At 43.1% G+C, this 18479-nt stretch overlaps 1 protein-coding gene across 2 annotated transcripts; it reads right to left on the bottom strand.

Annotated features, from left to right (window-relative positions):
* Positions 1-10638: 10638 nt before the first annotated feature.
* LOC125555674 (reticulon-like protein B18) lies at positions 10639-13318 on the bottom strand. Of its 2 annotated transcripts, none has more exons than XM_087525556.1 (8): positions 12665-13318; positions 12419-12578; positions 12245-12319; positions 12001-12142; positions 11829-11898; positions 11682-11747; positions 11448-11570; positions 10639-11004 (listed from the first exon to the last, which is right to left on the bottom strand). In XM_087525556.1, the coding sequence occupies exons 1-8, from the start codon at positions 13209-13211 to the stop codon at positions 10949-10951; spliced, it is 1239 nt and encodes a 412-aa protein (XP_087381682.1). In that variant the 5' UTR covers positions 13212-13318; the 3' UTR covers positions 10639-10948. The 2 variants fall into 2 exon arrangements, with proteins under 2 accessions (XP_087381682.1, XP_087381683.1); XM_087525557.1 differs by having other exon boundaries at positions 12001-12139; positions 12665-13316.
* Between the last annotated feature and the right edge of the window lie 5161 nt (positions 13319-18479).

Here is an 18479-nt window from a genome sequence, read left to right as displayed (position 1 = left end):
TTTTGAACGTCATGGAGCATATGATATGTTCTAGGAGTTGAAGTTAATATTTCAAGCAAATGCCCGGATTGAGAGATATGAAGTCTCCAATAAGTTCTATAGCTGCAAGATGGAGGAGAACAGTTCTGTCAGTGAGCATATACTCAAAATGTCTGGGTATAATAATCACTTGATTCAATTGGGAGTTAATCTTCCAGATGATTGCGTCATTGACAAAATTCTCCAATCACTGCCACCAAGCTACAAGAGCTTCGTGATGAACTATAATATGCAAGGGATGAATAAGACTATTCCCGAGCTCTTCGCAATGCTGAAAGCTGCGGAGGTAGAAATCAAGAAGGAGCATCAAGTGTTGATGGTCAATAAGACCACTAGTTTCAAGAAAAAAGGCAAAGGGAAGAAGAAGGGGAACTTCAAAAAGAACAGCAAGCAAGTTGTTACTCAAGAGAAGAAACCCAAATCTGGACCTAAGCCTGAAACTGAGTGCTTCTACTGCAAGCAGACTGGTCACTGGAAGCGGAACTGCCCCAAGTATTTGGCGGATAAGAAGGATGGCAAGGTAAACAAAGGTATATGTGATATACATGTTATTGATGTGTACCTTACTAATGCTCGCAGTAGCACCTGGGTATTTGATACTGGTTCTGTTGCTAACATTTGCAACTCGAAACAGGGACTACAGATTAAGCGAAAATTGGCTAAGGACGAGGTGACGATGCGCGTGGGAAATGGTTCCAAAGTCGATGTGATCGCGGTCGGCACGCTACCTCTACATCTACCTTCGGGATTAGTATTAGACCTAAATAATTGTTATTTGGTGCCAGCGTTAAGCATGAACATTATATCTGGATCTTGTTTGATGCGAGACGGTTATTCATTTAAATCAGAGAATAATGGTTGTTCTATTTATATGAGTAATATCTTTTATGGTCATGCACCCTTAAAGAGTGGTCTATTCTTATTAAATCTCAATAGTAGTGACACACATATTCATAATGTTGAAATCAAAAGATGCAAAGTTGATAATGATAGTGCAACTTATTTGTGGCACTGCCGTTTGGGTCATATCGGTGTAAAGCGCATGAAGAAACTCCATACTGATGGGCTTTTGGAACCACTTGATTATGAATCACTTGGTACTTGCGAACCGTGCCTTATGGGTAAGATGACAAAAACACCGTTCTCCGGTACTATGGAGAGAGCAACAGATTTGTTGGAAATCATACATACAGATGTATGTGGTCCGATGAATGTTGAGGCTCGTGGCGGATATCGTTATTTTCTCACCTTCACAGATGACTTAAGCAGATATGGGTATATCTACTTAATGAAACATAAGTCTGAAACATTTGAAAAGTTCAAAGAATTTCAGAGTGAAGTTGAAAATCATCGTAACAAGAAAATAAAATTCCTGCGATCTGATCGTGGAGGAGAATATTTGAGTTACGAGTTTGATGTACATTTGAAACAATGCGGAATAGTTTCGCAACTCACGCCACCCGGAACACCACAGCGTAATGGTGTGTCCGAACGTCGTAATCGTACTTTACTAGATATGGTGCGATCTATGATGTCTCTTACTGATTTACCGCTATCGTTTTGGGGTTATGCTCTAGAGACGGCCGCATTCACGTTAAATAGGGCACCATCAAAATCCGTTGAGACGACGCCTTATGAACTATGGTTTGGCAAGAAACCAAAGTTGTCGTTTCTGAAAGTTTGGGGTTGCGATGCTTATGTGAAAAAGCTTCAACCTGATAAGCTCGAACCCAAATCGGAGAAATGTGTCTTCATAGGATATCCAAAGGAAACTATTGGATACACTTTCTATCACAGATCCGAAGGAAAAACTTTTGTTGCTAAATTCGGAAACTTTCTAGAGAAGGAGTTTCTCTCGAAAGAAGTGAGTGGGAGAAAAGTAGAACTTGATGAGGTAACTGTACCTGCTCCATTATTGAAAAGTAGTACATCACAGAAACCAGTTTCTGTGACACCTACACCAATTAGTGAGGAAGCTAATGATGATGATCATGAAGCTTCAGAACAAGATACTACTGAACCTCGTAGATCAACCAGAGTAAGATCCGCACCAGAGTGGTACGGTAATCCTGTTCTGGAAGTCATGCTACTAGATCATGATGAACCTACGAACTATGGAGAAGCGATGGTGAGCCCAGATTCTGCAAAATGGCTTGAAGCCATGAAATCTGAGATGGGATCCATGTATGAGAACAAAGTATGGACTTTGGTTGACTTGCCCAATGATCGGCAAGCAATTGAGAATAAATGGATCTTTAAGAAGAAGACTGACACTGATGGTAATGTTACTGTCTACAAAGCTCGACTTGTCGCAAAAGGTTTTCGACAAGTTCAAGGGATTGACTACGATGAGACCTTCTCACCCGTAGCGATGCTTAAGTCTGTCCGAATCATGTTAGCAATTGCTGCATTTTATGATTATGAAACTTGGCAGATGGATGTCAAAACTGCATTCCTGAATGGATTTCTGCAAGAAGAGTTGTATATGATGCAACCGGAAGGTTTTGTCGATCCAAAGGGAGCTAACAAAGTGTGCAAGCTCCAGCGATCCATTTATGGACTGGTGCAAGCCTCTCGGAGTTGGAATAAACGCTTTCATAGTGTGATCAAAGCATTTGGTTTTGTACAGACTTTTGGAGAAGTCTGTATTTACAAGAAAGTGAGTGGGAGCTTTGTAGCATTTCTGATATTATATGTAGATGACATATTACTAATCGGAAATGATATAGAATTTCTGGATAGCATAAAGGGATACTTGAATAAGAGTTTTTCAATGAAAGACCTCGGTGAAGCTGCTTACATATTGGGCATTAAGATCTATAGAGACAGATCAAGACGCTTAATTGGACTTTCACAAAGCACATACCTTGACAAAGTTTTGAAAAAGTTCAAAATGGATCAATCAAAGAAAGGATTCTTGCCTGTGTTACAAGGTGTGAAATTGAGTAAGACTCAATGCCCGACCAATGCAGAAGATAGAGAGAAAATGAAAGATGTTCCCTATGCTTCAGCCATAGGCTCTATCATGTATGCAATGCTGTGTACCAGACCTGATGTGTGTCTTGCTATAAGTCTAGCAGGCAGGTACCAAAGTAATCCAGGAGTGGATCACTGGATAGCAGTCAAGAACATCCTGAAATACCTGAAAAGGACTAAGGATATGTTTCTCATATATGGAGGTGACAAAGAGCTCATCGTAAATGGTTACATTGATGCAAGCTTTGACACTGATCCGGACGATTCTAAATCGCAAACCGGATACGTGTTTACATTAAACGGTGGAGCTGTCAGTTGGTGCAGTTCTAAACAAAGCGTTGTGGCGGGATCTACATGTGAAGCGGAGTACATAGCTGCTTCGGAAGCAGCAAAACGAAGGAGTCTGGATGAAGGAGTTCATATCCGATCTAGGAGTCATACCTAGTGCATCGGGTCCAATGAAAATCTTTTGTGACAATACTGGTGCAATTGCCTTGGCAAAGGAATCTAGATTTCACAAGAGAACCAAGCACATCAAGAGACGCTTCAATTCCATCCGGAATCTAGTCCATGTGGGAGACATAGAGATTTGCAAGATACATACGGATCTGAATGTAGCAGACCCGTTGACTAAGCCTCTTCCACGAGCAAAACATGATCATCACCAAAGCTCCATGGGTGTTAGAATCATTACTGTGTAATCTAGATTATTGACTCTAGTGCAAGTGGGAGACTGAAGGAAATATGCCCTAGAGGCAATAATAATGTTATTATTTTATTTCCTTATATCATGATAAATGTTTATTATTCATGCTAGAATTGTATTATCCAGAAACATAATACTTGTGTGAATACATAGACAAACCAAACGTCACTAGTATGCCTCTACTTGACTAGCTCATTAATCAAAGATGGTTATGTTTCCTAACCATAGACATGTGTTGTCATTTGATTAATGGGATCACATTATTAGGAGAATGATGTGATTGACATGACCCATTCCATTAGCTTAGCACCCGATCGTTTAGTATGTTGCTATTGCTTTCTTCATGACTTATACATGTTCCTATAACTATGAGATTATGCAACTCCCGTTTGCCGGAGGAACACTTTGTGTGCTACCAAACGTCACAACGTAACTGGGTGATTATAAAGGAGCTCTACAGGTGTCTCCAAAGATACATGTTGGGTTGGCGTATTTCGAGATTAGGATTTGTCACTCCGTCGGAGAGGTATCTCTGGGCCCTCTCGGTAATGCACATCACATAAGCCTTGCAAGCATTTCAACTAATGAGTTAGTTGCGAGATGATGTATTACGAAACGAGTAAAGAGACTTGCCGGTAACGAGATTGAACTAGGTATTGAGATATCGACGATCGAATCTCGGGCAAGTAAAATACCGATGACAAAGGGAACAACGTATGTTGTTATGCGGTCTGACCGATAAAGATCTTCATAGAATATGTAGGAGCCAATATGAGCATCCAGGTTCCGCTATTGGTTATTGACCGGAGACGTGTCTCGGTCATGTCTACATTGTTCTCGAACCTGTAGGGTCCGCACGCTTAAGGTTTCGATGACAGTTATATTATGAGTTTATGAGTTTTGATGTACCGAAGTTAGTTCGGAGTCCCGGATGTGATCACGGACATAACGAGGAGTCTCGAAATGGTCGAGACATAAAGATTGATATATTAGACGGCTATATTCGGACACCGGAAGTGTTCTGGGTGATTTCGGAGAAAACCGGAGAGCCGGAGGGTTACCGGAACCCTACCGGGAGAAGTAATGGGCCATATGGGCCTTAGTAGAGAGAGAGAGGGGCAACCAGGGTGGGCCGCGCGCCTCCTCCCCCCTGGTCCGAATTGGACTAGGAGAGGGGGGGGGGACGGCGCCCCCCTTTCCTTCTCCCTCCCCACTTCCTTCCCCCTCCTAGTAGGAGTCCTACTCCTACTAGGAGGAGGACTCCTCCTGGCGCGCCAATTGGGGCCAGCCGGCCTCCTCCCCTTGCTCCTTTATATACGGGGGCAGGGGGCATCCCTAGACACACAAGTTGATCCACGTGATCATATTCTTAGCCGTGTGCGGTGCCCCCTTCCACCATAATCCTCGATAATATTGTAGCGGTGCTTAGGCGAAGCCCTGCGACAGTAGTACATCAAGATCGTCACCACGCCGTCGTGCTGACGGAACTCTACCCTGACACTTTGCTGGATCGGAGTCCAGGGATTGTCATCGAGCTGAACGTGTGCTAAAACTCGGAGGTGCCGTAGTTTCGGTGCTTGATCGGTCGGGCCGTGAAGACGTACGACTACATCAACCGCGTTGTGCTAACGCTTCCGCTGTCGGTCTACAAGGGTACATAGATCACACTCTCCCCTCTCGTTGCTATGCATCACCATGATCTTGCGTGTGCGTAGGAAAATTTTGAAATTACTACGTTCCCCAACACATATATCACTAAGCAAAGAAAACCATGGTACATCACATTATCATAACCATTCTAGCTATCATGGCAGAGCAATTTTAACAGACTTTATCTAGTAAGTAATATGAAGATAAAGCATACAAATATATGGGTATAACATTTTAAGTGTTTCTGATGATCCTACCAAGATGATAACCATATTCTCTTGATCACGCCGAGATCATACCAAAACTCTCATGGTCTTCGAGACCAACATTTCTCATGATCCCCAAGATCAACATTTCCATAGCTATTCCATGGTGCTGAGGGGGCGGCGGTTCCATTCTTGCTACAATCGGTGTGTTTGGCACCATGCGGCAGCGGAGGCAGGAAGAGGAGTGGAGCCGTGGGCGGGAAGAGGAGGGGAGGCGGAGGCAATCTTTTATTCATAAGTAGATGCGGCTGCTCAAATTTGAGTTAGAGGGACAAAGTTTGAGGCATAACTACTCAAAATATTTGTTGAAATATTTGTCGAATATTATGTTTTCGAGTTGGGCTACAGTTCGACCTGTAATTACCAGTGGGTTACGTGTTTGAGTCGGGCATGCGTAACCCGGGCTTATTATTGATAGGCACTGGGTGTAGCCTAATAGACTAGACATAAGTTGTAGGCCAAGACAAAGATCACGAGAGGGACGGTTCAGGCGCCCGTGGCAGGGCTGGCCGGACGGGTGCATGACAAGTGGTTGGCACACCGTCTGGTGGTCTCAAAAGTCTTATCGTCGATCTGCATCGTGTGATTTTGTACATGAGGAGGTGCGCTCGTAATCATGCCCTGTGATTAGCTATGATAGTGAACCTTGGTATATAATCTCGGTGCCGTGCTCGTGCTTGTGTGATTTTCCTGTACGGATCAATGTGTGCTTCGGATTATCCTAACAAGTTTGAGGAGTTAATCATTTGAGGGATCAGTTACCTAGGCTTAACCGCTCAAAATGTAATCTCTTCAAGAGTTAAATTTTCAGGGTTTGGTTAGAGATGCCCTTGTGTCCAAAGCCGAAAGAGCTTATCACTTATGTTAGAATATGAATAAACCTATAACTTAAATTTGAGTTAACTACACTTCCATGTTTTGACAGTTTTCATAGTCTATTTCCTGTTGTTAGTTTTGTTAGTCTTGCATCGGTCATTATAATATTGGGTCTTTCTAGGTCTTAGTCGACTTAGACTTCGCGAAGTCTAAGTCGATTGATGACATCAGCATGTGGACAAACCAGGCTTGTTTTATTCCTAGAACTGTTTGTGTGTTTTTGACGTTACGGGCTGCCTTTGTATTTCTAGTGGGCCTTTGTCACCTTTTCCAATGTGAACGTTGCTTTGTTGCCAAATTTTTCCCTCTTCCTTGTGCTTGGGCTGTACGACACACTTATATGTGTGTTTCGCTATGCAGCTACAACCTCAACAATTATAAATAAAAAACTACAACCTCAAGTCCTCAACAAGTGAGGCAACTTTTTTTGTGTTCAAATCGTTCCATTTGTTTTTGTCAGAACTTGTATATGTAGTATGGTGCTTGTAGTTTTTTTTTCTAGATGGGCATGCAACTTATTGTCATTTTTCATTCGAGGAAAATACAAGGATTCAAACACAAGAAAATATATTGACGAAAATAATAAATTTGATGAGTACACAAGCAATGGATAAAAATAAATAAAATGAAGACAAAAATAATAAAAGACGCCTACCGAGCACCCTCCGCCCACACCCCCACGTGTGCCTTCTAGTTGTGTGCTTATGTCGCTTGTGGTTGCATGCGGTGTGAAGTATATGCGGCTACACGCGTAGCAGACATGCAGCTAGGTTGCACGTTTGCAGTATCAAAATTTTAGAAAACAGTATAAAATAAAAGATAAAAGAAGAAAAAACATCACTAAATTTCAGTTGAGTTGAACACATGAAGTTACAGTCGAGGATGATTGTGCAACCACATGGCAATATTTCAAATTTTTAGAAAACTTACTATTTAATATAAATTAAAAATAAAAATGTAGTAAGAATCGTACAACTAGCAAAGAGAAAGGATAAAAAAACATGAAAAATTGTTGCATTTGCATTTGCCCCCTTCCCATGACAAAACGGACACAAAGTTGTAGTCGGGGCAACACTTACAGTTGTATGCCTAGTGACAAACATGCAACTTCCCCTCCCGACAAAACACCGTAGTTTCGGACATGCAATTGGCCCACCCCCTCTCCCGCCTCCCCCACCGACAAAACAAAGGTCTAGTTGCAACCACGTTGGGGGACATGCAGTCTCGGTCGGGTGCGGCGCTTGCAGTTGCGAGGATATTGTCGGGCTTGCAACTGGTCCGCCCCCTCTACCGGCGCCCCCTCTGACAGAACAAAAAAATTCCAGTTGCGGTCGGCTGCGACACTTGCAGTTGCATGCCTAGAGTCGGACATGCAACTGGCCCGCCCCTCTGTCAATACAAACGTCCAGTTGCAACCATGATGGGGGACATGCAGTTGCGGTCTGGTGCGGCGCTTGCAGTTGCGGGGCTGTTGTCGGACTTGCAACTGGCCCTTCCCCTCCGAAAGAACAAAAAAGTCCACTTGCGGTCGGGTTACAAGACATGCAGTTGCAGATGGGGCACGACAATCAGAGTTGCGTGCCGGGTTGCATACATGCAACTCCACACTCACCCCACCCACACACAGAATAACACATAGTTGCATTACGAGGCGATACTTGCAGTTGCATGGCTAGTATCAGACATGCAATTGTCCCTCCCCGACAAAACAATACAGAGTTGCAATTGCGTTGAATACTTGCAGTTGCAGTTGGGACGGGACACTTCCAATTGCATGACTAGTGATACACATGCAATTGTCCTCTCGACAAAACACCATAGAGTTGCAGTTGTGTTTGAATACATGCACTTGCAACCCGGGCACGACAAATCAGCGTGCATAAACCCCCCCGACAAAACAACACATAGTTGCATTACAGGGCGATACTTGCAGTTGCATGGCTAGTATCAGACATGCTATTGTCCCTTCCCAAAAAACAATACAAAGTTGCAAATTGTGTTGAAGACTTGTAGTTGCAGTCCCCCCCCCCCCCCCCCCCCGACAAAACAACACATGGTTGCATTACGGGGCGATACTTGCAGTTGCATGGCTAGTATCAGACATGCAATTGTCTCTTCCCGACAAAACAATAAAAAGTTGCAATTGCGTTGAAGACTTACAGTTGCAGTCAGGACAAGACAAGACACTTGCAATTGCATGCTAGTTCCAAGCATGCAACTGCCCTCCCGATGGAACATCATAGAGTTGTAGTTGGCGGCACTTGGAGTTGTGTGCCTAGTGATAGACATGCAACTACCACATCTTCCGATAAAACACCAAAGAGTTACAATCGCGTTGAAGATGTGCGGCTGTACTTAGGGGTGACCCTTGCTAGCTACTCCCTCCCCAACAAAAACACCACTGAGTTACGATCATGTTGAAGACATGTAGCAATAGTCGGGGCCGATTGTGCAACCAGATGGCGACATTTCCAATTTTCAAAAGTGAAACATTTATGTAATAAAAAATGAATAAAAAAGGTAGCAAGAAAAAGGTTTGAAAAGAGCAATAAAAAGAAAGAAAGAAACACCTCATCGACGGGGCAAATTGCATGAAAAACAAAAAAAAAATTGAATATCCCACTGGATGTCGACTTCCATGTGGATGGGAAAAAGAAAGTACAAAAACTATAAAATAAAATAAAGTTAAATAATAAAATTCCCCATATTATGCGTGTTTCGATCTCATCGCCAAACAAGTCTCGTCATAGTTGCGGACACGTTTTACTCCTTGAGCTGCACGTAGTTTTGGATGCAGGCAATTGCATATGTGTTGCACCCTCGTAGTTGCATGGATTCCGATAATTCTAGTTGTACGCAAGGGGAATAAGAGTTTTTGTGACAAATAAAAAGAAAAGGCAAAAGTTTTTCTGTCAACCTGACGTACGAAAAATAGGGCATATCAACATTACGAAAATATATTGCTGGGTAATACATGAATGAAACAAATTTTTTTTACAAAAAAGAACAGGTAACATACAAACAAACAAAAAATCCATGTACAAAAAAGAACAGGCAACATACAAATAAACAAAAAATCCATGTCCAGAAGACATCAATAAGCGAGTGTAAAATTCTTCATGCATGTAAAAAAAGTCTGTTCTACAAAATTTAGATGTTCCGTATTGCCAAAAGATAAAAAGAAATTACAAGTAAACCATTTTAATAAAAACAAATTGATGATTATATACACTAAAATAGAAAAGGAAAAAAAATTTAAAGTACATGTATATACGAGAGTGGGCTGCGCTAGCAAGTTTCCTTCTTGTGGTAGACAAAAGCAAAACAACGGAAAAGGCCATCCAGCCGCTGGCCAGCCGCGCGTAGCCTTTTGCGGCAAAAAAACAAAAAGGAACTGGGCTGGTCGCGTCTTAACAGGCCGAATTGATACAAGACACTATACAAACGTGAATCTTGAAGCGACAAACATCGCTCAGATTTCACGAAGTCTCAGTCGACTGATTTTTAGCATCTCCGTATAATATTTTTCTTTCCTCACAAACGGAGGTTATGGTGAAGTATGACACCTTTGAATTAGAGAACCGAATTGTATGTGCCCCTAAAAGATTGTTGAGAGCTCATATACACACTTCTCATTTATACCATGTCACTGACTCTCCAGCTACGATCTTCCTGGGACATTGTATTTCGACAGTGCAGAAAAACTATGGTCGACTGCTTCTGCTATGAAGTACTTTCTGAGAGAACTTCCATCTTGCCATGCACTCATCCCCATCCTCGCCGGCGGAGGTTGACGACTTTCGAATTGTGGTGAATTCTGGTGTAAAATCAGAATTTAAACTGCCAAAACGTCTTACATTCTGGTGTTGAATTAGAATCGACAAAAGATGTAACAACATTCCTCCTCTTGGTTCTGTGAATTTTTTTTATGTGATAATACACCCTTATAAGTGTTCTATTTTTCCGTGATCTGGTAGCAAAGATGAATCGTTGGATAATAGGGATGATGACAGCGAATTTCACTGTACTAGGTTCCCTGTCCGGTGGACTTGACTGATATAGCAACTTGTTTTTAACCGTGCCATTGGATAAAACCTTGTTTCAATTGAGATTAATAGCACAATAAGAAGAATTAGCTTTTGTCAACATTCACCGAAATGGATTATAAAATTGCAGGAGCGGAGAACAATACGATGGGACTACTGATCCTGCAACATGCCTCATGTCTACTGCTGCTAGTTCGTTGCTACAGATATTGCAGCTAGTTGGTACAACCACTAGATGTGGAAGAAATGATTATTGTAAATAAATAAAGAATTTCTTTGTACACATCAAAAGCATTCCTGCGGCAAATGCAACTTCACTCTTGTATGGTTGTACCTCCATTTGCTGTTCTAGTGCTCTTGATCATCTTGACAACATTTAACTTCCGGGATCACACCAGCCCTGCGGTCTGATGATTGTACCGCAGTATCACTACTGAAATGAAGGCTGCCAAAAAAAGATGCACTTTCATGTTAATAATATGAATTTGCCACAGTCATGCTATGAAGTCATGAACACTTTTTCACATTGAATTTGAATTCAACTGGAATCATAAGAAAAGGAATGTTTTTTCATGCACCAAGTGTCTAAAGCTCGCACATGAGATGTTAACACTTAGCTTAACGCACTACCTTTGAGGCCAATATTGAAAATTGATTTGGGTTTTAGTTTCCTGAAACATTTGAGGCCATTTCTGTCTAGATTCTTTTGGTGGAGAAAATGACACCATACAGGTGTCAGAATTTACACAACCCTTTCCATGATGCAAATCAAGGATCATATGGTAAACTTCTTATCATTTTCTAATAAATATATCATATTTTCATCAGCACTGCATTGGAATTGAATCTGCAAGATTGCCACAAAAAAAAAAGTCATCCCAACTGTACCTGCCAGGAAGCGAGTCTTAACACTAAACAAATTCCAGCACACTGTCACTGCCGTGCCCGCAACGAATTTCTTGCGGGGGCAAGACTTCCATGCTTCTAGAGCCCGGTCTATCAAATTTTCAGCTGGGGTAAACAGGGTACACATCGGTGTTAGTGTTATGCTATGAATTTGGGTTAACAGTAGCCATGTTTAACAAATAAGGTAATCTCAAGAGTATGGACTGGTAACTATACCTATCATATGAATTTGTGTTGAATAACAGATATAAAGCTTTGGGAGTGTAAAACTGGTGAAGAAACCTGCAAAATTTCGTGAATAAGAAAATGATATAGGACCGCAGTCATGCTAAGATTGTTCTGATAGTACTTTATGTCTTGTACCTGTGGCTAGAAGCCTCCATACCGTAACCAGACTACCATATTTTGCACCGAACAGAAGAACAGGCAATACCTAAGATTCAGATATCAAAGAGACAAAGATTTATAAATTACTCAGGGAAAGAATTATGCTTCAGCCAGAACGATCCAGTCACTAATACAATTTAATGCTTACTTTGAGAGTCATCGATGGGTTGCCTGAGAAGATCACTTGTGCCGTGGATATGATGGAGTTAGCAATCGGCAGCACAGCTCCGGCAGCACGAAGCACATCTTTTTCAGTCAATTGGAAGTTCCTTTCCCTCACCGGATGCCTGCTACAAATGCTAACTGAAATTAGCTGCTCGGTTCAAACAGAGTAACGACTTATTCTGTGGCACAAAGAACAAAATTGATCATTGGCTCATAGTACTTCATACCTCTGTGGCACAGAATCCTTAAAGAAGGCTAGACCCAAAATCATAACGCCCAGCTGACAAAATACAGAAATTGGGCTGCACAGATGGTCACCCAAAACTCATACGAGATTAGCACAGGAAGAAACATAGAGCAAAGTAGAAATTTGAGGAAAAGCAGTAGCAGATCATGCATACCTGAAAGTGATCTCTCTTGAAAAGGAGCAAGATAAGAAGAACATGGATCCCAGCCCGAACCAGAGTGCTGATTTCGCCACGTCCTTCCACATCACCAGCTCGACGACCCTTTCCCAGAGACTTTCCCACCCGGACTGCTCCAGAGCGTCAGTTTCTGTGACTGAAACAACAACGGCAGTTACTACTAGGAAGTGAGCATTCGGATCTAGCAATGCTTTCTTCAACCAGTAATCTAGCAATGCTCACCAGGAGTGGCATCGGCAGGAGCAGGGACCAAGGCCAAGCTCATGTCGTCCTCCTTCCCTGGGGCGGGCGCCGCCGCCGCCACCGCCTTGTCCACGGCCACCGCGGTCGCGACCTTGGACGCCACCCTGGAAGACCTCCTCCGGCGCGCCTTCCTGACGGCTTCCTCCTCCGGGTCGGCTTCCTTCTCCAGCCTCCGCCTCGCCCGCCTCGCGTTCCTCGGCGAGGCCCCCGCGGGCGTCGCGCGCCGCCGCCTGGGAGGCGTCCCCGCCATCTCCAGGCTCGAATCCACGCCTCCCCCGGCCGCGGCCCGCTGGCCCGAGCGGGTGCGGCGGGAGGTCGGGGACGGGGAGAGCAGGAGCAGCTCGTGGAGAGAGTACCCGCCGGAAAGCTGCAGCGGCGACGGCATGGGCGACCTCTGGCCCGTCGGTTTCGGCGGCGGCGTCGCCATGGGCTCCTCCTCCGCCGCGGGGGAGGGGTGGTGGTACGGAGGCGTACGCAGCTTCGCGGATGGGGCCGGCGAGGTGGGGTTCATGGCCATGGCCGCCATGTGCTGGTCGATTTGCTTGATTGCTTCACCTTGCTTCGGTCTGTGCGGGTTTGGGTGCGGAGTCTGGCGTTTAAAAGTCAAGGGCGGTCATGGAGGAAAGGAAAGCGAGAGGCTACATAGATTCGCTAGGCCCACTTATCAGAGAGGAGGCGCGCGATATAGCCGTTGCGGGGTTCGACAGGCGGCCAGGGCACGTGGCGGGTGGGCTGGGTGACTCGCGAATGGCCCGTTGGGAGGGCCTGTTTCGGTTTTTCAAAGAAAACTTCGTATCCAGTAAAAATGAACAAAGTCCCCTAAAAAAGCTAAAAACAATCAAACGAAACTTGAATAAAGATTCCTGTAGGAATTTTCACTTTGAACAATGAAAAAAAAACATGCTATAGCAAAATAACATCGGCCTTAAAGTTCGCTACTGGCATGCTATATCGTGCTATGGCGTGCTATTAGCGAGAAAATATGTACTGATTCATTTAGCGAGCCATTCCTCGACACTTTTCAGTGTCCTTGATGTAAAACACATGAAAGTTCCTCTATTCGTACAGATTTCACAAGAATCCCCCATCCCTGCAAGGAACAAAAAAGACAAAGGGATTTATGATCTTTCATTTTTTAGTCATTAGTGATCGTATCAAAGCAATTCTCTCACAAAATCTGAGATTATCCGGCTTAAGCACATGCACAAATGAGTGCAAAAATACACTCGTCAACACATCAAGTTATTTTTGCTTCATGTGAGAGTCATCCGAGCTAGGCTGTCCATCATCCTTTCTAGATCTTCTTGTGCTTTGCGTAGCCGAGCTCTCAGCCCTTCAATGTTTTCCAGTCCTTGACATGAAGTTCTTTATGGACAAGATAAAACTTCTCCTTGGTAGTAGGGAAGAGGCCATGATGCCTAGCTTTCACCCATGCAGTCTTCACAATATCCTCCACCGCCTCACTCAACCATCTTGCCTCAAACCTGCGACATCCAGTGTCAGCAAATCGGTCGGTGTTCATTCTTGCGAAGTTCCAAAGTTTGGATGCCAGCCAATTGGAACTTCTAGCTCCATTCTTCATTACATACCACTTGATCCAACCTTTCCTTCAAATCACCTCTAAAGCAAGTGTATATACCACCTTCATACCCCATGTCTTCTAGAGAGCATTGCATCAGCACACCCAAGAAGGCTTGCATTCAGACGATGGGGTGATGGGCTCCTCCTTCCTTTTTTAGCCGAGTTTAAGATCTCATTAAAATCCTTCAGTGACCACCCGTGGTAGTCTAGAAGGAAGAAAATCATATAAGACCCGGATCGTACGCAACGGATTGTGAGACCCTATCCAGTGGGCGACACCAGGCGATCGGAATCTCAACGCCAGTTGCGGGAGACCCTCTCCATTATCCTCTGTTTCCACTCATGATTCTTGTTCCCTAGCCCCGTTACCAAATCCCAAATCTCCTCTCCTTCTCGGGCTCGCTCGCCTCAGCAGCCGCCGCCGGTCCCGCTGCTTTCCGCCGCCGTTGACGACAATGTTCCTCGGCATCCCGACAGCTTACCCTTGAGGTGCTTCCCAATTCCTCCGGCTCGCTTCTCCGGCTCGCTCGCTGCGGCCGGCACGACCTCCCCGCTGCTCTCTGCCGCCGTCCACGACCGTATTCCTCGGCAGCCCGAAAGCTCGTCCTTGAGGTGCAAGTCCTCTGCTCGTTGCATCGCTACCCACCGGCGCTCCGTCCACGACCATCCTCCTCAACTTGGCTCCATCGGATGTGGTCTGGTACTCGACTCGTTGCCTGCTGGCATGTATCTTGCACGTGGGGCTAGGCTGATATGAAAGAGGGGAATAGCTCACATGATACAAAAGTTTTTGGTGATGTAACGCTGACGGAAATGATCAGCGAGCAGGATGGCAAAAGAAAGACAAAAAACTAGCAAAATAGGATTGCTGGTCCGGGTTGTGGAGGTTATCTGTTGTATAGGAATGAATTTGATGTACATTGTCAAGTATTTTGGGATAGTTGATGCTTTGTTCATTTTCCTTCAGAAATTTCTTCTCAAATCAAGATAGGATTGTTGGTCCAGATTGTGGAGGTTGTCTGTTGTATAAATGAATTTGATGTACACTGTCAACAAAAGCTCCTTTGAAATTTTCTGTGAATATTTCTTACTGTCCACTCTTGTGCTAACAATGATGCGCAGTTTTGTAGTCTGTATATGTGGCTGTTCACTCTTGTGATAAAAGAGATTTTTTATCAGTCAAGAATACAATCTACTAGCATCTATGCCTATTTGTTGTTTTAACAAGCTCACATGCATACCCATTATTTAAAATAGTGTACCTATCCTGAAGCATAGAATTTTGTATGATTGTACTGTTGCCTGTTTGTGTATTGAATAAAGGGATACATGAGCCACAAATTAGATTGCATCTAATTTGTTAGTGCCACAAATTAGATTGCATCTACTCATTACTTTCACGGGAATAAAAATGAACATAGTTATAGGATCAAAAAGGATATCACCATAGGGCATGAATAGATAGTTTTAGTTTTGTCAAAGAGTCAAATGCAATAAGATTAGCTGACATGCCCAGGTAACTAGCTATATTTTCACCAATATTCAAGTACCAACACAAGCACATAGCTGTAGAATGAAAGGATAACTTGAAATAAATAACACCACTTAGCTGACATGCTGATACGTCTCCAACATATCTATAATTTTTGATTGTTCCATGCTATTATATTGTCAACCTTGGATGTTTTATATGCACTTATATGCTATTTTATATGATTTTTGGGACTAACCTATTAACCTAGAGCCTAGTGCCAGTTTCTGTTTTTTCGTTGTTTTTGAGTATCGCAGAAAAGGAAAACCAAACAGAGTCATATTGACCTGAAACTTCACGGAACTTATTTTTGGACCAGAAGAAGGCCATGAAGTAAAAGAATTGGGCCGGAAGATTCTCGGGCTACCCACGAGGGTGGGGGGCGCGCCCCCCTGCCTCGTGGACAGCCCGAAGACCCCCCCGCCTTGTTCCCGACTCCAACACCTCTTATATAACCCCAAACTTCCAGAAAGAAACCTAGATCGGGAGTTCCGCCGCGGGAAGCCTCCGTAGCCACCAAAAACCAATCTAGACCTGTTCCGGCACCCTGCCGGAGGGGGGAATCCCTCTCCGGTGGCCATCTTCATCATACCGGCGCTCTCCATGACGAGGAGGGAGTAGTTCACCCTCGGGGCTGAGGGTATGTACCAGTAGCTATGTGTTTGATCTCTCTCTCTCTCTCTCTCTCTCTCTCGTGTTCTTGAGGTGGCACGATCTTGATGTATCACGAGCTTTGCTATTATATTTGGATCTTATGATGTTTCTCCCCCTCTACTCTCTTGTGATGAATTGAGTTTTCCCTTTGAAGTTATCTTATCGGATTGAGTCTTTAGGGATTTGAGAAGAGTTGATGTATGTCTTGCATGTGCTTATCTGTGGTGATAATGGGATATCACGTGATCCACTTTATGTATGTTTTGGTGATCAACTTGCGGGTTCCGTGACCTCGTGAACTTATGCATAGGGGTTGGCACACGTTTTCGTCTTGACTCTCCGGTAGAAACTTTGGGGCACTCTTTGAAATTCTTTGTGTTGGTTGAATAGATGAATCTGAGATTGTGTGATGCATATCGTATAATCATACCCACTGATACTTGAGGTAACATTGGAGTATCTAGGTGACATTAGGGTTTTGGTTGATTTGTGTCTTAAGGTGTTATTCTAGTACGAACTCTTGAATAGATCGATCAGAAAGAATAACTTTGAGGTGGTTTCGTACCCTACCATAATCTCTTCGTTTGTTCTCCGCTATTAGTGACTTTGGAGTGACTCTTCGTTGCATGTTGAGGGATAGTTATATGATCCAGTTATGTTATTATTGTTGAGAGGACTTGCACTAGTGAAAGTATGAACCCTAGGCCTTGTTTCCTAGCATTGCAATACCGTTTACGCTCACCTTTATCATTAGCTACCTTACTGTTTTTATATTTTCAGATTACAAAAACCATTATCTACTATCCATATTGCACTTGTATCACCATCTCTTCGCCGAACTAGTGCACCTACACAATTTACCATTGTATTGGGTGTGTTGGGGACACAAAAGACTCTTTGTTATTTGGTTGCAGGGTTTCTTGAGAGAGACCATCTTCATCCTACGCCTCCCACGGATTGATAAACCTTAGGTCATCCACTTGAGGGAAATTTGCTACTGTCCTACAAACCTCTGCACTTGGAGGCCTAACAACGTCTACAAGAAGAAGGTTGTGTAGTAGACATCAAGCTCTTTTCTGGCGCTGTTGCCGGGGAGGTTAGCGCTTAAAGGTATATATTTAGATCTTGCAATCGAATCTTTTTGTTTATTATTTTATCACTAGTTTAGTTTATAAAAGAAAACTACAAAAAAATTGGAATTGAGGGTAGCTCATATGCTTCATCTTTTTAATATCTTTCATGAAAATAAGGATTCCGATAATTGTGCCAAAGTGTTAGAAGAAGAATGCACTAGAATGTTTGGCACTAAATCTTTGAATGATGAGCATGATTGCAATGTTATTAGTATGAACTCTTTGAATATCCATAGTACTAGTGATGGTTGCACTAGTCATGATGAAAATGTCTCTTATAAGCACGTCAACTTTTGTTGAATACATAGAGCTTGCAAGCACACACCAAATAGGGAAGATAGATTTTGCAAGAGGCATAAGTATTTGGAAACTAAATGGTTGCAAGAAAGGCCAGATGATTGTGTTGAAAGATTCAATATTTATCGCCATCCTTGTGAACTTTGAAATGAACATGGTCATTTAAAGCTCCAATGCTATTTGTTTCATGATCAAATCATGTCCAAAAATATTGATAACTTGATTACCCTTGAGCATCATAAAGAGCTTAGTCTTCTTTTGGGGTATGAATAAATGAAACATATAACTGAGGTATTCCAAAATTTAATCTTGATAGATTTCTTGATTTTGATCTAGAGGAAATTTATGTGTATTGTGTGGTGAATTGCATTGAGAATCCTTATATTGCCAATTACATAAAGTCTAGAAAACAAATAGAAGATGAAGGGAATACTAATGAAAGGGAAGATATCTCCCAATACCCTCCTATTATTTCTTATGATGAATCGGGTAACAAGGAGGAGCCTTCTATTCAACCAATCTCATCAATAAGGAGCTCCAAAAAGAGGGATAAACCCATACTTAATGTGAAGAAGAAAAAGAAAAGACGGAGAAGTAA

The sequence above is a fragment of the Triticum urartu genome, chromosome 5A (genome assembly GCF_056163025.1).
Source record: "Triticum urartu cultivar PI428250 chromosome 5A, HENAU_Tu73, whole genome shotgun sequence".
Lineage (NCBI taxonomy): Eukaryota > Viridiplantae > Streptophyta > Magnoliopsida > Poales > Poaceae > Triticum > Triticum urartu.
This window is presented reverse-complemented; position numbering and strand designations above follow the sequence as displayed.

Bases quoted from the DNA above. Each gene is read 5' to 3' on its own strand.
- LOC125555674 (XM_087525556.1), bottom strand. From the start codon at position 13,211: ATGGCGGCCATGGCCATGAACCCCACCTCGCCGGCCCCATCCGCGAAG. The intron at 12,143-12,244 runs GTATGAAGTACT...TAGCATTTGTAG, and splicing joins AAGGATTCTGTGCCACAGAG to CAGGCATCCGGTGAGGGAAA. The intron at 11,571-11,681 runs GTATAGTTACCA...TGTTTACCCCAG, and splicing joins AACACAAATTCATATGATAG to CTGAAAATTTGATAGACCGG.